This window comes from Anoplopoma fimbria, chromosome 6 (genome assembly GCF_027596085.1).
Source record: "Anoplopoma fimbria isolate UVic2021 breed Golden Eagle Sablefish chromosome 6, Afim_UVic_2022, whole genome shotgun sequence".
Taxonomy (NCBI): Eukaryota; Metazoa; Chordata; class Actinopteri; order Perciformes; family Anoplopomatidae; genus Anoplopoma; species Anoplopoma fimbria.
Window position 1 is genome coordinate 25,399,817 of NC_072454.1, and position 27,308 is coordinate 25,427,124.

The 27,308-nt window shown below is 39.0% G+C and overlaps 1 protein-coding gene across 4 annotated transcripts in view; it reads right to left on the bottom strand.

Annotated features, from left to right (window-relative positions):
- The window catches only part of ltbp1 (latent transforming growth factor beta binding protein 1), a 112,890-nt gene that overhangs the window by 2,285 nt on the left and 83,297 nt on the right, over nucleotides 1-27,308 (bottom strand). For 3 of the 4 annotated variants that reach the window (XM_054599687.1, XM_054599686.1, XM_054599684.1), the window contains 12 exons: nucleotides 26,004-26,129; nucleotides 22,763-22,885; nucleotides 20,760-20,885; nucleotides 20,422-20,550; nucleotides 19,489-19,617; nucleotides 16,330-16,467; nucleotides 15,070-15,231; nucleotides 13,538-13,627; nucleotides 12,528-12,656; nucleotides 2,261-2,437; nucleotides 1,273-1,425; nucleotides 22-171 (listed from right to left, as the gene is read on the bottom strand). In XM_054599687.1, coding sequence (XP_054455662.1) covers nucleotides 22-171; nucleotides 1,273-1,425; nucleotides 2,261-2,437; nucleotides 12,528-12,656; nucleotides 13,538-13,627; nucleotides 15,070-15,231; nucleotides 16,330-16,467; nucleotides 19,489-19,617; nucleotides 20,422-20,550; nucleotides 20,760-20,885; nucleotides 22,763-22,885; nucleotides 26,004-26,129 — 1,632 coding nt within the window. The remainder of the gene's footprint in view (nucleotides 1-21; nucleotides 172-1,272; nucleotides 1,426-2,260; nucleotides 2,438-12,527; nucleotides 12,657-13,537; nucleotides 13,628-15,069; nucleotides 15,232-16,329; nucleotides 16,468-19,488; nucleotides 19,618-20,421; nucleotides 20,551-20,759; nucleotides 20,886-22,762; nucleotides 22,886-26,003; nucleotides 26,130-27,308) is intronic. The other variant, XM_054599685.1, reaches the window with a different exon arrangement.

Here is a 27,308-nt window from a genome sequence, read left to right on the forward strand (position 1 = left end):
TCTAGTTATGTGTCTTCTTACCAACGCAGGCCATGCGGGACAGGTCCAGGGTGTATCCATCGAAACAGTCGCAGGTGTAACCCTCCTGAACCCGGACACACCGGCCGTTCTCACAACCATTCAGAATCCCACACTCCTCTGCTAGCAAACCCTCAAATGCCTTAATTGGATCTGTAGCAGAAAAAGACAAACCACTCCAGTATTTGCAATGTAAACCTGTTATCCCGCGATAGTTGTCTGTACATTCATCAGTTCACTGCAAACATAGCACTAACAGATAATTCAGCATACTTTAATGATGCCAATTAAAGCATGTTTATCCCTTAAATAAAATGAATACAATGAATAACAACATGAGTTTATCTTTTCCAGCTAAATCAACACAGGGAGTGGGGAGAAAAAAAAACAGGGTTCCCAAAATCTGGCTTTAATCCTCACAAAAAGTTAACTGATATGACCACTGGCCATAGTAGAAGTTTCTAATTTCCTCTGTCCCATGTCCTCAGTGTCTTGTTTATACCATATATAAATCAAAGCATGTCCCTAAAGCCTGCTTTCAAATTGTTTGTACACTGATAAAGAATATGGTTTACATGATTTGCTTTTATTCTCAATCACTTTCTACTGTAACAAATCAGAGGTTTTCTGTCTGGCTGAGGAATTAGCTACTGCAGGTCTGGAATCAGAACCAGCTGACTCTTGTACTATCATCCCTTTAAATAAAATTCTAATATTTTGTGAGTTTTATTGTTCCTAGATGGCAGCAAAACGCTGTGAAATGAATATCAGTCAGTGTTTGTTATCAGAGAAGCTGAATCTGCATATTCAATATAATACTTAATAATAATTTGTAGTAAAATAGTGCGTCTTCTTCACAGATGACAGCAGTTTTGTGCAACTCGTAACTGTCAAACCAACTGTGCCCAGTGTAACCCAGTGTAATACACCAGTTTATTAGGTACACCGAACTTAACTAATGCGCTTTAACACAACCAGCCCAGCAATAAATCCTGCCTGTACTCCCACGAAGGTATGCATGCACAGGTTTTTTTGGTTGTGTTCTTCCTCTGTTTTTCATTACTTATTTACTTATTTATAATACTTGTTTTGATCTTGTTGTTTTTTACTTATGTCTCTTGTTTGCACTATCCACTATGCTGCTGTAATCCTGCAAATTTCCCCACTGAGGGACTAATAAAGGATTATTTTATCTTATCTTATCTTATCTTATTTTATCTTACTATGAAGGATGCATAATATACAAATACTCACGCTCCTCGTTCTTGTAAAAAGGCAGGACAGCCTGCTGCTCTTGTGATGGTGAATAGTCTGGGCTCACTTCATATTCATGGATTGGGCCGGCAACAAGGGCATCGTGACCATACGCCTGCCGCCCGCCAAGGTTACACATGGACGCATAATCCTCTGGGAGACAAACAGAGAGAGACAGAAGACTAGAAGCGTTCAATAACAAATGTCAGGAGCTGCCAAGTTCTGCAATAATTAATAGATGTGAGAACCCAGAGATGAGTAGGGGACTCATTAATCATTGGTTCCACGGACTTCTTTTGGCCATGGCTGTGTATAATGGCAATTTTGACTGTATTTTACTATTGGTGTAGTTGCAGCAACTAACTGAGAATTAATGGTGGAGAGTGAGTGAAGAGTCAGAGACAGTGACAGGGTGGCCAATAATAAAATTAAATCAATTAATAAAATACTGAATGTAGTTAAACTCATCACATAATTCAGGGTAACACTCTCAAGTACAACATTATTTACCTGTGAAGTTTTAACTTGAATGTTAGCAGTATTTATATAAATAAAATTTTAAAATGTAAATAGTTTGTTTTACTTCCTATTTCTGTTTAATATAGGCAGCCCTGAAATTCCATAGAAAGGCTTAGTTTAACCCAAAGACAATAGAGTTAAAATCAGAAATTTTAAAGTTTGGTAGATTCAAGACAAATACTTGGTCTTGTGTGATCTGGCAGCTATTATTATTTGCCTACTTACATACATTTTTGAGGTATGTATTGCATTTACTGAACAAAAAAACTGAGAATTTGCCTTCTGTAATGGTTAGGTCGGTATCCTCAAATGCTCGACAGCCAGTTTACATCAGTGAGTTTGCTTGTGTCAGTGCTGGAAACACTGCTCATCAAACACAACTGGTACAACAAAATATCAGACATACATTAAGGTGTATCTGAGCCTGGCCTGGCGCTATATATGAGAGGAGTGTGTGTGTAGTGTGTACCGGTGTTTCTGGGTGGACACAAAGCACAGTCCATGCCCCAGGCCTCTCCGTGCAGACAGCAGCACTCTGTGTACGTGGTCTTCCTGTTGGAACCCAGCGGCCTCATGCATGTCATGGTTTCTGTCACCGTCTGCCAGCAGATACCCAGGTAGTCTATCTGCTCCGCCTCCTGTTGCTCTGCACACACACACACACACACACACACACACACACACACACACACACACACACACACACACAAACACACACACACACACACAGCATTATTGCCACATAACTCAGTGCTGTGGTTTATAGGCTCTGCTTCCATCCAAATAGGTACAATTAAATTAAGTGCATTTCAATAAGTGCATTTCAATAAGTTCATTTCAATAAAGCAAATTATCCAAATTTTACAAGATATTTTCAGGATGTCATTTGTTTAGATTTAGTTCTTTATAGTAGTTTTGTCTCTTTGAAAGTATGAAAATTGGTTGTCTTGTTTATTTTAAATGTATTTCCCCATACTTCCACACAGTAAGTAATGTATGGATCTATGACCCAACAATATATGAAGTTTGACTTAATAAATCTCTCATTATTCTACTCATAATAATAGTCAAACATAAAACATACAAAGGCAGGAAGTGAAGTGAACACAAGACACAAGAGACAGGGAACTTCAAAATAAAACAGGAAACATACTAGAACGTGATAGCAAACCATCCTACTGCCCTGGTAGATGAACAGTTTACCTGCTTAAAATATCCACCACAACGTCACAATCGACTAAGCATGCAAATGGAGATAAAACTGTGGCACCAGTTCCTCTCTTTGGATGGCATCTCATTCTTTAATGACGACCATATCACCAAGCCAGAAGCCATCCAACTATTCACAGAAGCAGCCCCTCCATCAGTTTCGGCAGCTTCCTTATCCCTCCAGTCCATGCCGATGTATCCTTGGGCAAGACACTTAACCCCAAATGCTCCCGAAGGCTGTGCCAACGGTGTGTGAATGTTAGATAGTTCTGATGTGCAGGTGGCACCTTGCATGGTAGTGTAAAAAAGTAGTGTAAGAGCGCTTTGAGTGGTATAGTGGTATTTTACCACTATTATTTTTAGTCACATTGATATTATTATTCCCTGTACTATTACGCTTATTTGCTTTGCTTCTACCCTGGAGTCTTTGTGCTTTCTTGCCTCGCAGGTTTCCATAAATCATGGCTGTACCTGGACTGTGGTCGAGCTTCCTGCTGTGGCCTTGCTGACACCTACTGCTACTACTACTATTATTATTATTATTAGTAACATTACTATTACATTTCCCTGTACCATTAGGCATATTGGCTTTGCTTCCACCCTGAAGCCCTTTTTGCCTCGCAGGTTTCCACGAATCGTTGTGGTACCTGGACCGTGGTCGTGCCTCCTGCTGTGAGCCGACTGACACCCACTGCTACCTCGATTATTATTAGTCACATTATTTTAATTCTACTATAGTCATTGCTGCTTTTATAAGTAGTCTTAATTTTTTCCTTTGTTACTCTGCTTACTACTGTGATTATATGAATCATTTATGTCATATACATTGAATGTGTTGTATCTCTGTTATGCTGTTCATTCTGTACACATGACATCTATTGCATTCTGTCCATCCTGGGAGAAGGATCCCTCCTCTGTCGTTCTCCCAGAGGTTTCTTCCTTTTTTCTCCCTGTTAAAGGGGTTTTTTAGGGGAGTTTTTCCTGTGCCGATGTGAGGGTTCCGGGACAGAGGATGTAGCATGTGTACAGCACATGCGTCATCCTCTGTCATCCTCAAGCACCATGATAATAAGTCTATGCTTAACATGATGAATTACAGAAACAAAAGTAAGTCTCCAATTCTGGAACCTTTTTAGACTTTTATCACACTGATTGATAAGCTTGTAATAATGTTGTTAACTGAGTGTAATACATATTATCACATGTAGCATGGATACTCCTACAAGTCATCTTATTATGTCCATTACACTATAGATTTTTTTGTTTAACTTTTTGTTTTGGCTTAAATAAGAAACGTCTCTGAAAACATGAAACACTGTCCTGTAATATAACAAAATTAAAAGCAATTCTGATTTACAGAAAAACTAAATGTCCTTATTAGCTTTTTGAGAAGCTTTCAACAACATCTAATGGTCTTCACTGTCAGTTTTTTGTCGGCATTCTTAGGATTTATTATCTGTTTTGGCTGCAAATTTGAGAGTGAAAGTTAATTCTTCATCTGTTAAATAGTAGTTTAAAGTGGCCCTATTATGCTTTTCCACTTTCCCCCTCTCCTATAAGTCTGCTATATATATTTCATGTAAAAGGTCCGTAGAGTGTAAAACCTGAAGTTTATGCCGAAAAGGAGTTACCCTCCCCCTCAGAAACACTGCTCCTGAGCTGCCTGAAAAAGTTCGATTGAATTATCTCCTTCACTTCTAAAACTTTATGAGGTCATAATGTTACGAAAATAATTTGCATAAACCTCTGCTAGTTTGGCCTGCCCTCAAACAAAGCTAAGGAGAGAAGGAGCTGGAGCTCCGGAGGACGAGTTTGTTTAGCTGCTGTCCTGTCTAGAAGACACTGTGTACTGCAACAGACCGTCCACAAACAGTCTCAGGGGGCACACAGACTCCTCAAAGGATGGTATCTGTTGGCGCTCAGCTGTCCGGGGGTACCCTGAGAAGCTAAGGTATGTTATACATTTAATGTGCTTTTGTGTTTCACTTTTAGATATAGTACTTGCTAACATTTAGACTTGTGAAATACTCTTATGTGGACTATGGGCAATACAGAGCACTACAGTTTTATGAAAACTCCAGAATTTCATATTTGACATTCTTGTAAACCTGATATGATGTTGGAGCATTCTTTTATTGTAGGTTGTGCCTTTTCATTTATTATTATGAAAATGAGGACCGTGAGAAAGCAACAACACCTGCAGGAACATCTGTCTATAAGGTCTTGTTCCCATAGTCAAAGAAGGGTGAATGCATAGCAAAGCCAGTTAAAACAGACCCTACATACAGTAGATGTAAAATATTTATTTTTTTATAACAAACATAATACAATGAACATAAAATGTGAAATACCTTTAAAATACAAATAAGGAAGGAAGCATACTTAGTTTAAAACAATAAAATGAAATGCTATGTTTTTACAGAGTACGTGGATGAACTGATGTTGGTTTAATGCTCAAAAGACGCCTGGTTTTTCTCATCCTGGCTGTTCTGCAGCACCTCTTTTCATCCTCTCTCTGAAACACTCCGTTGTAGCGCTTGCTCTTCCCCCCAGACAGCCAAGTCTGCCCTGATTAAGTCTGGTGTTTGTTTTCCCAGTGTGAGACACCCTCAAAGGAGAAAGTGTTGCCCGCCATGTGTCCCTCTTCTGTCAAGGAGCAGCCTGAAGCCAACATTCTGATCAGCCGGATCAGGAAACTCCCTGCGTTTTCTGAAATACAAGAACATGACGGGATGGCGAGCCGCATGGTCGTCCTAAATATCACCAGCTGACAAAGCCACGGTAGTCAATAAACCCTAAACCTAAATTATAAACTCTAAACCTAAATTAAATAAACCCTAAACCTAAATTAAATTATAACTCATTTGAAAGCCTTGTTCTTAGTCTTTGAAACCCGAGCGGGAAAGCATTACAGTCAGTTCTATTTGTTATAGTGTACCGCGCACCAGGTCCGTATTCTGCATTCATATCTGAATTTTCAGATTTCTTATCAAGTTTAGTCCTCAAAACAGATAAAGTTATTATTGTAGGGGATTTTAATATTCATGTGGATGTCGATAATGATAGCCTTAGTACTGCGTTTATTTCATTATTAGATTCTATTGGCTTGTCAGTGTGTACATAAACCGACTCACTGTTTTAACCATACCCTCGACCTTGTTCTGGTTTATGGTATTGAAATAAAAAATGTAATCGTCTCTCAACAGAACTCTCTTTTATCGGACCATTATCTAATAACTTTTGAATTTACACTACCAGAGTGTACGCCATTAGGCAAAAGTTTCTACACTAGATGTCTATCTGATAATGCTGTAGCTAAATTTAAAGAAGCGATTTCTTCAGGGTTTTATTCAGTACCACTGTTCAATATAACAGAGGACTCCTACGCTAACTTTAGTCCGTCTCAGATTGATTGATCTTGTCGATAGTGCTGCATGCTCACTGCGAATGACACTGGACTCTATAGCTCCTCTAAAAAAAAGAAGCTAATAAAAGAAAGGAGGTTTGCTCCATGGTATAACCCTCAAACCCACGAATTAAAGCAAACATTGCCAAAACTTGAAAGGATATGGCGTTCCACCAGTGTGGAAGAAACGTGGTTAGTCTGGTGAGACAGTCTTAAAATATATAAGAAGGCACTCCGTAATGCTAGAGCAGCCTATTACTCAGCATTAATAGATTTAAATAAGAACAACCCCAGGTTTCTCTTCAGCACTGTAGCCGCTCTGTTGAGCCGTGTATTCCTATAAACCTCAGTAGTAGTGACTTCATGAACTTCTTTAATGATAAGATTCTAACTATTAGAGACAAAATTAATAATCTACTGCCCTCAACCAGTACCGATCGATCCTCTCATACAGTAACCTTAGAAACAGCTGTACAACCTGAAATATATTTAGATGGCTTTTCACCCATCGACCTTCAACAATTGACTTTAACTATTTCTAAGTCTAAACCTTCCACCTGTCTCTTAGACCCGATTCCGACTAGGCTGCTTAAGGAAGTTTTACCTTTAGTTAGCAATTCTTTATTAGAAATTATCAATCTGTCTTTACTAACGGGCCACGTACCACAGGCCTTCAAACTAGCTGTAATTAAACCTCTTCTTAAGAAACCTACTCTTGATCCAGAGGTGTTGGCTAACTATAGACCTATATCTAACTATAGACTATATCTAACTATAGACTATATCTAACTATAGACCTATATCTAACCTTCTGGTCCTCTCTAAGATCCTTGAGAAAGCAGTAGCAAATCAGCTGTGTAACTTTCTGCATAACAATAGTTTATTTGAGGATTTTCAGTCAGGATTTAGAGTGAATCATAGCACAGAGACGGCACTGGTGAAAATTACCAATGACCTAATAGCTTCAGACAAAGGACTTGTCTCTGTACTTGTATTGTTAGACCTTAGTGCTGCATTCGATACCATTGACCATCAAATGTTATTACAGAGATTGGAGCATCTAATAGGCATTAAAGGAACCACACTTAGCTGGTTTAAGTCGTATTTATCAGACCGATCTCAGTTTGTATATGTAAACAATGAAACCTCGATGAAAACCAAGGTCAGTAACGGAGTTCCACAATGGTCTGTTCTTGGATCAATTTTATTCACCTTATATGTACTTCCTTTAGGGAATATTATCAGAAAACCCTCAAACCTTCATTGTAATGCAGATGATACCCAGTTATATCTATCGATTAAGCCAGACGAAACTAACCAGTTCTCTAAACTTCAAGCAAGTCTTAAGGACATAAAAACCTGGATGACCTGCAACTTCTTGATGCTAAACTCCGACAAAACTGAAGTTATTTTACTAGGCCCAGATCACCTTCGAAATCAATTATCTAACGATATAGTTTCTCTAGATGGCATTGCTCTGGCATCCAGCACTACCGTTAAGCACCTCGGAGTTATCTTTGATCAGGATCTCTCTTTTAACTCTTAAATAAAACAGATCTCAAGGATAGCCTTTTTTCATCTACGTAACATTTCGAAAATCAGGCAAATCCTGTCTCAAAGCGATGCAGAAAAACTAGTTCATGCATTTGTTTCCTCTAGACTAGATTACTGCAATTCGTTATTATCAGGCTGCTCTAATAAGTCTCTAAAATCTCTACAGTTGATCCAGAATGCTGCAGCACGTTTTCTATCAAAAACTAAGAAAAGAGATCATATTACTCCAGTATTAGCTTCTCTGCACTGGCTCCCTGTTAAATCAAGAATAGAATTGAAAATTCTTCTACTCGCCTACAAAGCTCTAACTGGCCAGGCACCGTCTTATCTTAAGGAACTTATAGTTCCATATTACCCAACTAGAGAGCTGCGCTCAATCAATGCAGGGTTGCTTGTGGTTCCTAGAGTATACGGCGGGTAAAATAAGTATTGAACACGTCACCATTTTTCTCAGTAAATATTTTTCTGAAGGTGCTATTGACATGAAATTTTCACCAGATGTCAGTAACAACCCAAGTAATCCATACAAACAAATACGTTCAGAAATTAAGTTATGTGTAATAAAATGGAATGACACAGGGAAAAGGTATTGAACACATGAATAAAGGGAGGTGCAAAAAGGCATGGAAAGCCAAGACACCAGCTGAAATCTATCAGTAATTAGAAAGCAATCCTGCCCCTTGTCAGTGCAAATTAATATCAGCTGGTTCAGTCCCAACTGATGGCCTAGAAAAAGGTGTCTCATTACCAAGGTGTCACACAAGAAACATCTCATGATGGGTAAAAGCAAAGAGCTCTCTCAAGACCTTCGCAACCTTATTGTTGTAAAACATACTGATGGCATTGGTTACAGAAGGATTTCTAAACTTCTGAATGTTCCAGTGAGCACTGTTGGGGCCATAATCCGGAAGTGGAAAGAACATCATTTCACCATAAACCGGCCACGACCAGGTGCTCCTCGCAAGATTTATTAAAATAATTATCAGAAGAGTTGTCCAAGAGCCAAGGACCACTTGTGGAGAGCTTCAGAAAGACCTGGAATTAGCAGGTACAATTGTTTCAAAGAAAACAATAAGTAATGCACTCAACCGCCGTGGCCTGTATGCACGCTCACCACACAAGACTCCATTGCTGAAGAAAAAGCATGTTGAAGCTCGTTTAAAGTTTGCTGCACAACATTTAGACAAGCCTGTGAAATACTGGGAGAATATAGTCTGGTCAGATGAGACCAAAATTGAACTCTTTGGATGCCATAATACACACCATGTTTGGAGGTCAAATGGCACTGCACATCACCCCAAAAACACCATACCAACAGTGAAGTTTGGAGGTGGGAACATCCTGGTGTGGGGCTGTTTTTCCACATACGGCATTGGCAAACTTCATATAATTGAAAGAAGGATGAATGGAAAAATGTACCGAGACATTCTTGATAAAAATCTGCTGCCATCTACCAGGATGATGAAGATGAAACGAGGGTGGACATTTCAGGAAGACAATGATCCCAAACACACAGCCAAGGAAACTCTCAACTGGTTTCAGAGAAAGAAAATAAAGCTGCTAGAATGGCCCAGCCAATCACCTGACTTGAATCCAATAGAAAATCTATGGAAAGAACTAAAGATCAGAGTTCATAGAAGAGGCCCACGGAACCTTCAAGATTTGAAGACTGTTTGTGTGGAAGAATGGGCCAAAATCACACCTGAGCAATGCATGTGACTAGTTTCTCCATACAGGAGGCGTCTTGAAGCTTTCATTACCAACAAAGGCTTTTGTACCAAGTATTAAATCAATTTCAGTTAGCGTGTTCAATACTTTTTCCCAGTGTCATTCCATTTTATTACACATAACTTAATTTCTGAACGTATTTGTTTCGTTTTCTTTGTATGTATGGATTACTTGGGTTGTTAGCAACACCTGGTGAAAATGTAATGTCAATAGCACCTTTAGAAATATATTTACTGTGAAAAATGGTGATGTGTTCAATACTTATTTTACCCGCTGTATAAAAGTAGGATGGGAGCCAGAGCCTTCAGTTATCAGGCTTCTCTTCTGTGGAAACAGGTTCCAGCTTCAGTCCGGGGGGCAGACACACTCACCACTTTTAAGAGCAGGCTTAAGACCTTCCTTTTTGATAGCGCTTATAGTTAGGGCTGGTTCAGGTTTGCCTTGGTCCAGCCCCTAGATATGCTGCTATATGCCTAGACAGCCGGGGGACTACCTAGGATACACTGAGCTCCTCTCTTCTCTTCCTCCATCTGTATGTATTAATCTCTGTATAATCTCTTCGCTTATTATTATTAGTTACATCACTAATACTATTCCCTATATCATTATTTTAATTCTACTATAGTTTTTGCTGCTTTTATAAGTATTCTAAATTTTTCCTTCGATACTCTGCTTACTACTGTGAACTCTGTTATGCTGTTCATTCTGTACACATGACATCTATTGCATTCTGTCCATCCTGGGAGAAGGATCCCTCCTCTGTCGTTCTCCCAGAGGTTTCTTCCTTTTTTTCTCCCTGTTAAAGGGGTTTTTTAGGGGAGTTTTTCCTGTGCCGATGTGAGGGAAGGACAGAGGATGTGAGGGTGTAAGGACAGAGGATGTGAGGGAAGGACAGAGGATGTCGCATGTGTACAGATTGTAAAGCCCTCTGAGGCAAATTTGTAATTTGTGATTTTGGGCTTTACAAAATAAATTGAATTGAATTGAAAGAGGCCGGTGTTGCCTGTCTGGAGAGGATCACACATCATTACCATTGCAGCTAAAAACTGTCTATACAGTGTTACCAAATGTTTCTTTTTTATTTACATGTTTTTATATTTGAAAATAAATAAAGTCATTTAGAGGAAAATAAACAATTATAATTTCTTCATTAGTTCTCATGATCTTGTGTTATAATGAAACAATTGTGTTCAGATGTAGTTTACACAGATTTCATTATATGTAATAACAACTTACTCCTCTTCTATACTACGCATCAAACGTCCATAGTCAGCTCTGTATATGTTGTGGATAATCTGAATATTGTCTGGATTCAAACAGTTTGGATTGAGGTCAGGATGGTGAACCATGCATGTAGGAGGGACTGGAACCTGGTTCATTTGTTTCAAAACCTGATGAGAGAAGATGAGGAAAATAAGACACTGATTTACAAGAAATGCTGTGTAATAATAAAGCAAATAATGACTCAGGAGTCAACATCAGTGCATAGGACAAATATTAATCCAGGAAGCAACAAATTTACTTCAAACAAAATGGTGTGATCATATTGTTGTTTACAAACATAATAACAGCCAGGAGGGGATTGTTAAATGCAGCTACATTTTTGCAGAAAGGTAACAGTTAAGATGACATTTTATAGTACTGTTGTTACTGTGTAGTATTACTATCTCTAAATCTGCTGTGCTCTACATAATATAACCAAAGTCACTAATAAAACACATTTGTATTTTATAGGGAACATGTGTTAGTAGCTAATTTACAGGCAACGTGAGTGTAATTCTTAGCTTCCTAGATAAAGAGGACTACTACTACTACATAGTGCAGTAATTGATTTAACTGGTAACAACTCACCACTGTGAAACGTCCTGCTCCAGTCCTGGTTGTGACGGTTGTTTCGGTCGGCTTCTTCCTCCTGACTTTAATAACTGACTCGCGTTCATTGTGGTAGGGCAGCACAGATGCTATTGCTAATCAAATCAAAGCTAAGAGAGTGTTTTGGGGTTTAGGGAGCTGAATTCTGTTGGTGGTAAGGGAGAGCACAGCGGGCTGGCTGACCAATCAGGGCAGACTTGGCTGTCTGGGGGGGAAGAGCAAGCGCTACAATGGAGCATGTCAGAGAGAGGATGAGAAGAGGTGCTGCAGAACAGCCAGGATGAGAAAAACCAGGCGTCTTTTGAGCATTAACGCATGTAAACATGTTGTAACTGTAACTTGAGATAAAAATATGCACCTGAAAAAGAGCATAATAGGTCCTGTTTAACAAAATAATCTAAACTCAAGGTTCTATGTTTTTTTTGGAGCAGTTGAAAAAGCTCCTCTCTTTTTCTCACTTGTCCTGTCACTCAATACCCACTATTGTCAGTAAATTACAAAAACGTCCTCAGTCTTTTAATTTAGATGATTCTATTTTAAATATTTGAAATAAAGCCATGCACTGTGAAAGTATTCTAGAAATTCACTAAACTGACAGAATAATTTTGAGGTTGCAGCCTGAATCCTGTTTCTGATAACTCTGTAATTCAACAGGTATTGTATTCCTCCTGGTTCGGACATTAGCAAGGTCTGTAGTTTGTCTGCTGCCATAGCTACTGTACTGTCTGATTAATGTGCTGGTAATGGAACAGATCGGTGCTGGTCTGGTTATGAATGCTTACTGTGTTGTTGCTAAGCTGCAGCAGAAAAAACATAACTTTCAAGCACCATCAGATCTGACAGCAACTTGTCGATAGACAGTTTCCAGTGTCGTGTAGAAGCCAATGGAGAAAACCTTCTCTCACACACTCACACGCCTACACACACAAACACACACAGCTTTTCTCGTTGAGTGTATCACACTAACCTCTGCACTCCAGTTTGACAGCATCGTAGTCCTGTCCCGTCTTGCAGAAACATTCGTAGCTGCCAACAGTATTCATACAGAAGCCTCCTTTACACACTTCCTTGCCAAACAGTGTGCATTCATCTGCATCTGCAAGCAGGCAGGGAGAAGGCAGGTTCCTGAGTTTATGTTGGCTTCCAAAGGGTTACAATGGAGAACCAGGGGCAACTTTAATGTCGATTTATGTAGATGTACAAAGGATTCATGTGGGGAAGCTGTGACATTAACATGAATTTATTAAGCATTCGTGTAGCATTATCATACAGGCTCAGATAGCCAGAGGGGACCATTATATCATCATCCATCCTCATATCATTCTCTCTGCATCGCCTGGAGGAAACAGACAACGTATGGATTTCCTTGGAAACGATTAGTTCATAATTCCTTATATAACATAAGGTCGTTGTGGTTTCACACAGAACATGTTTTATTGTTTGCATTGAAAGTTGTGGGTTCTTTCTCAAAAATACTGACCAGTTAATAGATGACTATATTTAAACTAAACCATTGACCCAATACAATGTAGTCTGTGTTGCTTATCAGTGTACTCTATTCTTATATATAATGTACCTTCTGTTTTTGAGATCTCTCAGATTTGGGGATTTCTGGCAACAAAAGCTATCATAAAACAGTTTTACACAGCAACATATTTGTATTAATCCTTTAATGCAGAAGACAACTAAATCAAAAGTGACTGCAAAAAAGATACGACTGAACATATGTAATGCAAAAGAGGTGTAATACTGTAACTAAAAGGAAGCACTTTACTGGTACGGTACTTTGGATCTTTGGCATTACAACATGACTGTCTTACAACTATGTAAGTGAAAACTATAAGCATTAAGCATTGCATCATGTTAAAAAAAAATTAACTTATTTAGACTTCCCCGACAGTGTTCTATAAAACACAAAAGATTCAGCGGTGTGATTTATGTTTGATATTAAGTCGTGTAGAAGTAGCTTGGTCTTACCTCTGTAGCTGTCAGATGTGGGTACTCCATACAGTAAGTCTACATTGGGAAGAAAACCTCTTCCAGATGGACACATCTCATTGAACTGGTCTGAAAGGGGACCCACATGGAGATTTGGAGGTTAAAAGTGGATAGTGATAGTTTGTGTTTGTGTGTGTTTGCATACCTACAGTATATACTGTAAGGTAAACTTCAAGTAACAGGTTCAGTTCCTAATCAGTTAGTCTCATTTTGGCCACTGTCATGGTATGTACATCCTGACATTTTGTTACGAGAATGCCTGTTTACCTTAGCTTAGCATTATATCTAGGCATTGATACCTTTAAGGCATAGACCAAAATAATCGTAACTTCTCCAGACAAATGATTCCTGCAATCAGTCCTCTTTGTGCCAGGATTTACAAAAAGTGACTATTTATATGGGTTTGCTAGCAGCCACTTAAAGTCAACTTTGGACTTGATGCTCTGACCACAACTGTAGTTCAACTTCAGGCCAGCACTAAAGAACCGAAAATGCATGAGTTGTGTCAAATCATCAAATAAAGCTAACTCATGTATCAACAAGGCCGTGGTATACAGTAGATCATTCCATCCGTGGCGCTATTGCAAGCGACACACTTCTTCTAAATAAATAAACTCAACACAGGAGCTTTTATGGTTTAAATTCATAATATATATTTATTAAAGTGGCCCTATTATGCTTTTCTACTTTTTCCCTCTTCTTTAGTGTGTTATATATATCTTTGTACATGTAAAACCTGAAGTCAACGCCTAAAAGGAGTTACCCTCCCACTCAGAAACACTGCTCCTGAGCTGCCTGAAACGGCTCCATTGAATTCTCTCCTTCACTTCCATAACTTTATGAGGTCATAATGTTACGGAACAACAAAAGAGAGAGACGGCGCTGGAGCTCCGGAGGAAGAGTTTTTGCGGCCATCATGTCGAGAAGACGCTGTGCTCTGCGAGGGGAAATGTCCTTGAATGAAGAAAAAGTGGCTACATTTCATTTTTAACACTTTGCCAGAGCAGTACAACGAAAACGTAATGTTGTGTTCGCTGCATTTCGCCGAGGACAGCTTCAGCAGTGTTTTGAACCGCTCTTGAAGGCGGGGCTTCATTCTGTTTGTAAGAGGCGGGACATTTCCAAAGCGTGCAAAACGTTGACCAATTACAACAGAGCGGGCTAGCTGACCAATCAGAGCAGGCTTTGCTTTCTGGAGGGAGGAGCAATCGCTACAACGGAGCGTTTCAGAGAGAGGGTAAGAAGAGGTGCTGCATAACAGCCAGGATGAGAAAAACCAGGCGTTTTTTGAGCATTAACGCATGTAAACATGTTGTAACTGTAACTTGAAATAAAAATATGCACCCAGAAAATAGCATAATAGGGCCTGTTTAATGTATTAACATTATGCTTTCAAAAGCTTGTGGTATAGTGTGTAACTGAAATATACCCAAAGGTGTGTCTGGAAAAGATACTGAGTGTATCTGTTATTGTCCAACATCATTTCTACTCCTCCTTCTCCTCTAACTCACCTGTGCCATTGACAGGACAGGGATGCACCTCACAGTTGTCACCCCATCCGGCTCCCAGTGTGCAGCAGCACTCCTCCAGGGTGACATGGCTGATCAGCACACTCTCACACAGGTTCTCATCGTTCAGACGATAGTAGCACTCTTTGTGCTCCACTGATGACACTGAAAGATGAATAAAGGAAGAGGGGGAAAAGAAGAATGAAAACACAGCAGTGGGCACGGATCATACAGGAAAGTTGTTAAGCTCAGCGTAAATTAATCATATCAAATCATAAGTGTGTAAACGGCATTTGGCAGACCTGATCTCCTAAAAACCTAATCTGATCCTTGACTTGGCACAAGACCAGCCATTGCACCTTAGAGATGTTGACCAATGAACATTAAAGGGCATGGCTGAACACATTAACAGACATACTGTAACTACATGACTGTTGGGCTGATCATCAGAAAACTTGTAGGTGATGAATGATAGGGATTAAGTTTATAAATGTTTTTAGGGAAAAATGCTGCATATTAACAGGAGGGAAATTTAATATTGAATCCATATAGCTAACTAGGTATCAAACAGCCAACTTTTTTACTACCTCTAACATTTAAATATAGCAAAGTTGTATGATAAAAAAGATGGGATGCAAAACATATGTTTACGCCCCCAAGTCTTACAGTTGGGGTGCAACTGCTCCACTTGCTTTATTGCTCTGGTGCCTTTGCAGGCTAATACATCTTTCTAAGATAACCGCCACTGATTTTACCTGGTATGTACTGCTGACCTTCTTCATTCATTATTTGTTCATCACTATGGCCATTACATTTGGTCATTCATCATCACATTATTCATTACATTTGTCTGTTACTAGTTATTAGTTGTGTGTGTCGTCAGTAGTTTAATAAACCTTTCCATTTATAAAGAACTTCATTGTGCGGTTTGTGTGTATGAGGCATTGCAGTCACTGTACACAAGTAAAGAACTCAGTATCAATCTTCAGAATTTAGACAAAATATATTAACTGTATCTGTTTATAACTTCTATATTATTTCATGTGTTCAGGATACATAATTCTGAAGCCCATTGAAGAATAAATTCTCATTACTTATTTTGATATCAAGTCATGCATTTATGCTACTCTACTGTATGAAGTTTGTGTACCTCAATTTATTGAGGAGGGATTAGGTTTTTTGTGTAGGAAACCCAGATACATACCCTGATGTATTCAGGTTCCTCGTAACATGTAATTTATATAAAAGCTGAAGGTGAGTCACCTGTGGGAACGGGCTCACACTTGGCGATCATGATGTTATAGTCCTGGCCGCTGGGACACATGCAGAGGAAAGAACCATCAACGTTCACACACTGGGCCTCTCCACACACACTGCTCAGCAACTCACACTCATTCACATCTGTTGAGAAGGAACAGAAGAACATATTGGTAAATGTTATTTGAATAAGTTTGGTTACTAGCCTCGTAACAATCAAGAGTGTGCAAAAGAGTGATGCATTATGTTGGCCATACAGTTTCAATTGTCTAATACGTTGGTACTTAATGTATGTATATGACAAATTCCTTTTAAATGTGGTCTAAATGGACTGTTATGGTTGCATATCGTGACATCAAAATGTACAGTCTTTGTTTTGTGGCAGAACGACAAATTGCGCAGACATTTTGGTATTTTCTAATCTTTAAATTCACTTTGCATGTTTGGTATTTGCATACCCAGTGTAGTGCATTGCATAAAGGTGGGAAATAACTTTCATTGAAAACCCTCTAAGTCGCTTAGAGTAAACTGTTGAATTCAATGATGCAATTCAGTCTAACACCATGTCCACTCTTCTCCGTTGTTGCAGAGAAAGAAGCACCCCAGTATTGCTTTGCACTCATGTTTTGGCAGTCATCCATCAGTCTATACTGATCTATAAATAAATAAGGGATTCTTCCAGCAGCTGATCAATCTGCAGCAGAATTATGACTGAAATAGTGTTGGATTGGTCCAGTCATAAAAATAACTTTAACAAACTATAATTGTTAGGATTATTAATTTCTACTCTTATTGAACCAATGTTATTGTAGCTTTCATCTGATCTGGACATGCAGTGGTTATCATGTCCATGGATCTATTATGTAGGTAACAGTATGGTAACAATAAAGGTGCAATATTTGCAGAAGGACATTGTACTGTAGTATCTTTACAAACAAAGCTCAACTTAAAAAGCCCCCACCTGCCTATGACTGCAGATTTACGGTGTGTGGCATTCAGACGAAAAAGGTAAATAATTGAAGATTGTATTTTTGAATTATCATCATTAACAAATTGTTTGTTGCTTCTTTATAACTCCATTGCAAAAGAAAACTAAAGAGAAGGTAAAATCCATTTGACTTTTATTTGACACCTGATTCTGTTTGGCTTGGGAACCAAAGGAGGTCTGACCAAGGGGGTTTCTGGCTTAATGACTTGAGATGAAGTGTAGTTCAACGCCAGAGATAAACAGATTTACATACAAATAAGAGCTTTTCTAACCAACTCTGTGTGGTCCCTGTCATTTTAGCCTAATTTAAACACAAAATAAAACACACAGGGGAAAAAATATCATACACATGTTACATCTTGGAAATAGTAAAGAAGGACAAAGAGAAGGGCTCTGCTGAAATGTCTTTCAGGCTTTATTTATTCAAACTCAATTGATGTGAGTCCTAAGCAAGCTGAGCCATGTGCTGTTTTCTAACAAACAATTGCTTAACAGTTTGTTAAGCTGCATTCAACCACACCAAGTTACCGTTGCCATTGATTTGTACCTCCATAGATAGAGACGATATCTCTTCTTCAAATCCAATTAATAATCATCATTTTTAAAATGGCCCTTCAGAATGGAGCCAATCAAGTGTCAATGTGAGCAGTGAAAAAGAAAGGAACAGGGGAGAGGAAATCATAAAAAGTTGGCTGATAAGAGGAATAGATGGAGGGGAAGGAAGATGGAGAGACAGCACACATTCTGAATGGTTAGTGGTACTCCACCACTCTTGGTTGTCAAGGATTGTGTGTGTGTGTGTGTGTGTGTGTGTGTGTGTGTGTGTGTGTGTGTGTGTGTGTGTGTGTGTGTGTGTGTGTGTGTGTGTGTGTGTGTGTGTGTGTGTGTGTGTATGTGTATGTGTGTATGTGTGGGATGGAGTACATCTGTGGTAGTCACAGTACAGTGATGGTTTGGCACTGACCAAGACAGCTGGCTGGACTAAACTTGGGTGGGACCCAGCAGCACTGCCAAAGGACAGATGGGAAGTGTGTGTATGTGTGTATAAAGGACATACTGTATTGAAGTATGTGAATAAGAGTGTGCTAGTAGTTCTGCATTTTGTGTGTCTGCATGTTTTTGTGTAGTTGGTCACTGGGAGAATGCATGTGAGGGAAGTGATCCATCAGGGTTCATTAGGGGAACGTCTGCTCTGACAGTCCTTCCTGTTGGAGGAAAATGGACTACATGGGAGCTTCAGGGGCCCAGTGTGTACAGGGACACCACCACCACCCATTAGCTAAGACTCATTCCAAACCAAACTTGAGGAAAACCGCTGATTTTCACCATTAGTTCCATGTTTTCCTCAATGGGATAGTATGTCTGCAATACTTGCCAATGTTGCTTTCAAAGATTATCTGAGAGCAACAACTATGGCAGAGTGCTAATTTTTCATTGAGGGGTCGTGTTGAACACTGAGAGGAAATTAACAAACTACATTCTGATGTAGGTATTATCATGGCGCTGCAACTGGTAATTTAGGTAAACTGCATCCTTTGCCATCTTGGCCTTTTTATAGTGTAACCAGCCAAGCTACCAAAAAGTTTCTAACCAATGCTCTACGTCTGTAATGTGACCCTCTCCTTGTAGGTCCTAATGATCCAACCAAAGTCTTCCCAGCTCCATCCCATGAGGCAGCAGTAGACTTAACCCCCAGGAGCATAGTGCCCCCGCTTAAACTGCAGAGGCGTCACTAAGCTCAACCCTAGTAGCACTGCCAGCTGCACCACCAGTGGTCAAAGCCTCCCCACGATGTCTGGGGAGCTGCTTTGGTGATACAGATGTCCCTGTCTGCCAAGACACAGTGATGTAGCAACCTTCAATAATGACAGGAAATGTAGACATCACATTTGAGAGTAGTGAATGAATGTAGTGATAAATGCAGGGCTGGTGTGGAGTGTTTTGTTTCCTGGGATGTACTGTAGAATTTTGCTGCTTGTCTGTCCTTAAACAAAGGTTTTGATATACATTCTGTTTCTTCCTCTTATTTGCAAACTAATAGACCAAGCTAGACCTTGACTGTAAACAAGCGACTCGTTATTGTGGGGGTCTGATTGTATTCTGTGCAAATACATAATATTACAATAAATTACAATACTCACAACTTAATATGCACATACCAAAGGTTCCTCACTTACCCACACAGTCTCGGCCATCCTGGGACTCATGGTAGCCCTGCTCACAGAGGCATTGGAAGGAACCCAGTCTGTTCTCACAGAAGCCACGAGGGCCACACAGTGTCTCATTGAGTCCACACTCATCAATATCTGTAGAACATTCAAACAAAGCCAACAAATGTCAATGATGATTCCTTTATTTAAAATTCCCTCTGGATTTGTTACATCCTTTCCTGTCTAACACTCATTACAGCCTCTCAATTATCTCTCGAACATCTTCAGATCACAGATCAGGGTAGTGACATGGAAAGTAAAAAAAGCAACACATATCCCTCCTTGTCCAGACAGCTAGCTCAAAGGCTCTGGTCTGTTTATTTCCTCTCATTTATTTTCGCTTCTATCTGTATTTTCTTGGGCAGGGAAGTGACATTAAAACAACTATAGCACAGGGACCAAGACTCCCGCCATGTTGGAAAAAAATAGGGGCAGCATAAATGTGAAAGAACTTAAAGACCATTTTAATGTTTTTTTTCTCTTGTTTAAAAGGCGGAGACAAAGCCTTATTTTTAGGGGAGCAATGGAGGGATGGAGTAAAGGATGAAGATAACATCAAAGATAAAAAGGTTCGATCTTTTCATGGAATTTGGTGAAAACAAGTGAAATACAGAATTACTTCAGCTGCGTCCTATAGAGCTAGAATAGACATCCTGTGTAGTATTGATCAATAGTTAAGAAACAGTCAGTATCATCATGATGACATTCCCATGATGCTAAACATGGACCATGAAATGAAAACTACAAGGTTTTTTTTTCTGAATATGCTCTTTGTATGATAAAATGTAATTCAGAATCACATTAATATATGTAGGTTCTAATGAATGAAACCCCATCACGTGTGTTTGTGTGTATGTGTATGTGTATGTATGTGTTTCTCTTCTTTGTAGTGCATCTTACCGTCACAGGAGGGCGTGTCGAGGCTGGCAGTGAATCCATTCTCACACAAACACAGAAAAGACCCCTCTGTGTTGAGACACTCTCCATGGGGCGAACAGAGCTCTGGTTCTTCCACACATTCATCAACATCTGGGAGGAGAGAGACAGAAATCCACTGAGGTGTGTGTGTGTGTGTGTGTGTGTGTGTGTGTGTGTGTGTGTGTGTGTGTGTGTGTGTGTGTGTGTGTGTGTGTGTGTGTGTGTGTGTGTGTGTGTGTGTGTGTGTGTGTGTAAAATCTAAATCCGGGATCAGAAACTCGTCTGGTGCTCAGAGGATATTTCCATGCTCCAGCACTCACCTCTGCAGCTGGTGCCGTTGATCTGTCGGTATCCCTGGGGGCAGGTACAGGTGTAGGAGCCAATGTTGTTAACACACTCCCCTACAGCCTCACAGGGCCTGGGTTCTTCTAAACACTCATCCACATCTGGAATCAACAAACATCAGTCTTAAAAGCATATTTTAAGATGAAGCAGATATTAAGGGAATGACATTCTTTAAGGGATGGTTGTAATTTCTTACTTAATTAGTCAGTGGGATGAGAAATGAAATCTTAACAAATAGTTACTGGTAGCACGACGTTTTAGAAATGTATGTATTAATGGGTAAAACAAGTTTTTAATGAAAGCAAGTGGATATTTTTTTCTTTGGGGTTGTTGTGTAACAATAATTTAATAATTATATAATAATATTTTAATATTTTCATTTCTCTTTAATATGACTCTTTGTATGGAGGACCACATGTGTCATGGAAATGGTTACAGAGCAATCAAATAAGCCCAAAATAGGAAAAGCAGAGAGGAAACGCAAATTGTGAATTTGGTCATTTATGTCTCCTTCCAAACAGCATTTTATTGATTGTTTTATTTTTTTATAATCTCTTTTTTATTTGTCCTATTCCCCAACGTTACATTTTTTAACACATGTATTTTGTCAATTTGCAAAATATTTTAATAATGACTTTATATTAATCATTTAAATGTAAATGTAAATTGGTGAAATTCTTAGCAAATCATTTATTAATTCCTCTTTTTATTGACAAATGCGATATGAATTACTTGAATGATTTACAACCATTTCTATGACACTGTTGGCATGTTTTTGGATTCATTATGCTAACACTTGCTGACATGAATGAAGCTAAAACCACAGCCAATTACATTTATACACTCATACATACATGATAGCTCATGCATACATTTGACTGACAAGTCACTAATGCTAATCTATCAGCTTCTAGTAGCCAGCCGGATCATTCCCCTCCCCCTCTCTGCGGTACTGCTGAGCTGTGTACAGTGATTTATGTGTATGACTGTGTCCTTCGTAAATCAAAACCCATGTCTTCCATCAGCTACTAATTGGAACCATATTGCAGTAATATATATCACAGACACGTTTTCCTGTTTAACATCTGCAATAAGCCTTGACGTCAAAAGCGCAGCAATTACTATTTAGTGTTACTATTTATAACTACTCAACTGGAAAAAATGTAATTGTTGTTTCTTGAATACAAAATATTCAATTATAATATAACAAAATCTAATTTACATATTTCTTAAAGAGTCTTACCACCCGATTATTTTATATCTTGTTTTCTTTCATCTAAATTTATCCTATTTTATTATCCTCGCTCTCTTCTGATTATATTGTTATCTGCTTTTTCCAGACACTAATGTGTTTTTCATTTTTTGCATGACTGTCTCAAGATATAAAATGTATCATATGATATAAATAATTCTTATATTGTTGATCATGATGTTATAAGATTGATTAAAGGATAAAGTGCATATTCCTGCTCTGGTCACAGTTGATGATACCTTGGGGATAATTGTAGTCATTTTCAGACTCTCTTGGAAGAAATTTGAAGTATTGCACTTGATTGTTGACATGAAAAGTGACAGAAAAAGTTATTTCAATAATGAAAAAACAGAACTGCCAGAGAGGATCAGAAGCTGGCTCCTTTGGGATGGGGTTTCTGAAGCTATTTATTTATCTAGCCAGCAGTTCTGATGGTGTATACTGGGGCCTTAAAGCAGATCAACCACTGGATTTTATGATAATAAATATGTGATTTTAGCGTGAATTAAAAAAATGTAACTATTTTGAAATCAATCTGCGGATTGTTAAGTGTTCACCCGATCTGTCTAAGCAATATGTTGGCGATACGTATACAAAATCATATTCCAACCATGTTAACACACCAACTACAGGTGTGAAAGCCTGATTTCACAAAGCACGGTGTCTTACTCATATTGCATGGTCATTACAATGTGTGTAAAGTAGTGATAATACTATATATTATACCATCACAATGGTCTCCCACGGAGGACACTCTAAAGCCTTGCCCACAGTGACAGATAAAGGAGCCTTCAGTGTTCTGGCAGTGGCCTCTGGTGCAGACCCGCTGATCCTGGCACTCATCTATATCTGAAAGAAAAACAAATCATTTGACAAGCATTTCAGTTGCTGAACAGTAGATATATAATGTACCAAATGCAGTGAATTCATAAATATAAGTTAAAATCATATAAGTTTATTTCTACGAAAACATTTGTTAAGAATAACAAACAGGCTGCTTGTGTTACAACTGACTGCAATGTATTAAAGTGGCCCTATTATGCTTTTCCACTTTTTCCCTCTCCTTTAGTGTGTTATATATATCTTTGAACATGTAAAAGGTCCGTAGAGTGTAAAACCTGAAGTCCACGCCTAAAAGGAGTTACCCTCCCCCTCAGAAACACTGCTCCTGAGCTGCCTGAAATGGCTCCATTGAATTCTCTCCTTCACTTCCATAACTTTATGAGGTCATAATGTTACAGAAGTGACGTAAAACTCCTTCCAGCTAGTTTGGCCCTCAAACAACAAAAGAGAGAGACGGAGCTGAAACTCCAGAGGAAGAGTTTTTTGAAATGTGAAACATTTACCAATCACAACAGAGCGGGCTAACTGACCAATCAGGGCAGACTTTGCTTTCTGGTGGGAGGAGCAAGCACTACAACGGAGCATTTCAGAGAGAAGGTGAGAAGAGACGCTGCAGGACAGCCAGGATGAGAAAAACAAGGCGGATAATGAGCATTAACGCATAAAAACATGTAATTTGAGATAAAAATATGCACCCGGAAAATAGCATAATAGGGCCTATTTAAAACAATCTGTGGAAGCAGTGAGGGCTGTGATTTGTAATCTGACTGCTAGACAGTGCTTAAGGGATGAACACTTAAGGTATACACAAGGTGAGAGTGGTATATTACAACAAGTCAATATTATATTGTTTATGTGACAACAAAATCATCTGTAGAGTAAATATTGAAAATCAATAATGTGATCCAGATCCATGAGCTCCAGCAGCTACAGGTTAACTCTGAAAGGTTTTTTAAGCCAGTAAGGGACGTTTACAGTTTATTAAATTTCAGTGTGACATGCATGAACAAATAAGATACCGCATCCAAAATATCATCCCTTTCTTCATTTCATTCTAGTAGACATTTGTATGAAATTGTCATAATTCTTGAGTTATGGCAAAAATTGTGTTTTGTGAGGTCATAAATTCAAATCACTTCAAGCTTGAAAGCAAGTGGATGTTTGTGCCAAAAATGATGCCAGGGGAATTAAAAAGTCCCTTTGCTAAAATAAGGCAAACGTTTTTTGAATTGTAAAGCAATAATGCATCATTCAACATGCAACACTGCCCGGCCCTAATGCCTGTTTATGAGGTAACAACTTGTTTTAATGGCACTTGCTTTTTGCAGTTATTACTCAGTTTATATTTATACGGTTATTCTGACCACCACAGTTTCTGACCAACAGCTAAATCATTGTGGTATAAAGTTGGTCTATCCCAACATTTCAGTACAAGTCATCATTGGTTAGCAGAAAGAAACAGCCTATCACAACTTGGGTTTTATTTTTGTAGCTCTGGTTATCAGTTCTATCAGTTATGATAGCATTACTTTCCATGTTCCTGTGAGACGTGACATTTCCCTGAGCTTGGCAGTGTCATGTAAACATCTGTGAGTGTGGTTATAACTTTCTATAAAGGACTGTTGCATGGCCTAATTATTTCCTCTCGCCAACACCAACACTCGCTGCCAGCCCACTGTGGCTTACCCTACAGATAACTCTGTGTCACATGGAATATGGAGCAGTAAACCACTGAAAGGGGAGATTTGGGCACACCTGTGATCTCAATTACACTGTGGGCACATACTACGCGTTCTTTGGAATGGTTTATTGGTTTAATTGCTTGATTCACAGCATCTCTCTCTGCATGTGTTTCCTGGGCAGGTTTATGTGATGAAGGCTAGACATAACACAATAATAACGGATTTATATCATGAAATAAAGAATATTGTGTACCTTCAAACTACCATGCTCTACCATGCTCTACAGCAGTTAAAACGTAACCAAAGTGGGTATTGGTGCTAGGAGAGACAATTGAATGCCCTGAGTGCCCAGGCCATTTGCTTTTATTGTAATTCCTGTCGTACCAACAGACTATAGGGCAGCTTCTTTCCTAAGCAAGTAAGACTCCTAAAGTCATCCTCTATACTCCATCATAAAAATAGTTTTGTTCTTATTTATTTTCTTGTGAGGCACAAAGGGACTACAACTTAGATGAATGTATGCATGGCTGTTGTGAATCTTTTTTTTATTTCAAAAGATATGATGCATTACAGCTGATAAACCTCAAGATTGAACTAAATGGTGTTTTTCCCCATTCAGATTTAAGAACTTTACTTCTATATAATAACAGCACCAGTGCAGACAGGTTCTCACTGTCGTCTTGAGGCTGTTATGTATTGATCTTATTGATAGATACCTTGGCTGTGTATCCACATCATTATAAACCTCTTAAAGATATCATAATCTGATCCCTCATCCTTCGCAGCTAAAGAGATTTTATTGCAGCTCTTGGGAAACAACCATCTGGCCTGTTTACCCTCACAGCCCTAATTCAATATTATTTTCATGGGTGGGTAAAGCTGTGCTGAAATGACGGGAAACCACGTAATGACAGAGTGCCTCAAATTTATATCCCAATAAGGGGAACCAACCAGGAAGTAGGGTGGTGCAGACGCTGGTAACACTGTGGTCTAGAAAACTATACAGAATCTCCACAACTACTGCCTGATTGACAAAGGTCTGGTTTGTGAACTCCAAAGGATGATTCATAAAGATTTGTTTCTGTTGGGGCTGCTTTCCTGGTAGTGTAATGAACAATGCAGGCAGTAGGGACATTTGTTGCAAGGCTATAGACTTTTGTCTTGATTGTTAACCATTGACGGCCAATAATATCACACTGGTGGATTTTATGTGTTTTTATTTCTAGGTTATGGGCAAAGTGGAAAAAAACAAAAGACATCTCACCCTGAAATCTTTAGATGCCAGAGATGGATGAGCACACTAAACCAAGTTCTCATAACATCAGTTTCTGTTGCAACAGATGGGTGTGTGTTACATACAGCATGTTGTGTGTGATTGTGTATGAATAGGAATGTGTGTGAGAAAGTCATGAGCTTGGGCAGCATAAGTTGGGGGTACGTACCAAAACAACTGGTTCCCTCCTCATCGACGAGCAGTCCCTGTGGACACACACACAGAAAACTGCCTTCTGTGTTCTTGCAGCGACCGCCAAAGCACAAAGATGGACTTTCCAAACATTCATCTACATCTGGACACACAAACCAGAGCAAATAACGTGACAACATCAGTATACGATTAACACCATTGTCTAAGCGAAGTTGTTAACACTCCTATTTGTTGTATAAAATATACATTAAAAGAAAGTGGCAGAATTATATCATTTGTCATACAGAGATAAACTATCTTCTATGTTCACCCGCCAGAAGATGCTATAACCATCATGGACACATTTTTGTGAACTTGCTACTGCGTTCCAGGATGGGACACTGTCCCTTTAATGAAAGTTGCTCACTGAGAGCACACAAAGCATACAAAGAAGTTGTTCAGGACTCTTGGGATTTAGCATGTTTTGAGCCGTAGAGTATGTAAACTACTGTCCTTTTCTGCCCAATTCCCTTCACGCATATTTAAATATCAACAAATTTGCATTGATTTTGTATGGAAATATATATTTTAGTGCCAGTGCGTTTCTTGTGATTGGGTACACAGAAGGTATACAGAAGGGAGGGTACACACTTACTGGTCTCCAGTTGGTCACAAGGCTAACACATATAGACAGACAGACATTCACACTCACATTGAAACCCAGGGGCAATCTAGAGTCTCCATTAACCTAAGCTGCATGTCTTTGGAGGGACTGTGGTCACTACACCTCACAGTCCTGTTCACAGTCCGTGGGGCTTAATAATAATCTAACAGACAAAAAAGCTAGTTAAAACCCCTAGAAACAGAGCAGTGCTGTGTGCCAAATTGTTAAAATTGCGGGTCACGAAAAGAAGGAACATTTACTTTGTGTGAAACACAAACAGACATTCCTCTTTGTATTACCACAATGGGAGCTACTGGTCCAATAAAGTGGAATAGTCACAAAGAATACAAAAATGTTCGGCCATTCATACATGTGGGGGACTGTAATCAGGTTTCACGGTGAACCTGCATGATTTTGTCTGATTTTGTACAGAATCTACTGGCAGTGATGAAAGGCATTAAGAATAACTATACAGAAATACTCTCACGTACGGTCTTGTTTATTTATGTAGGTCTTATAGAGGCATCGGTATTATTTCGAGACTGTTTCATAACCAGTTTAAAGTTCCTCACCTTAAATGTAAATTAAAAAAACTGTTGGTCATTCAATCCAATGTAAAATACCAGTCCCACATAAATCGTCCATGGGTTTATCCTGAGACGTATGACTAAATTAATG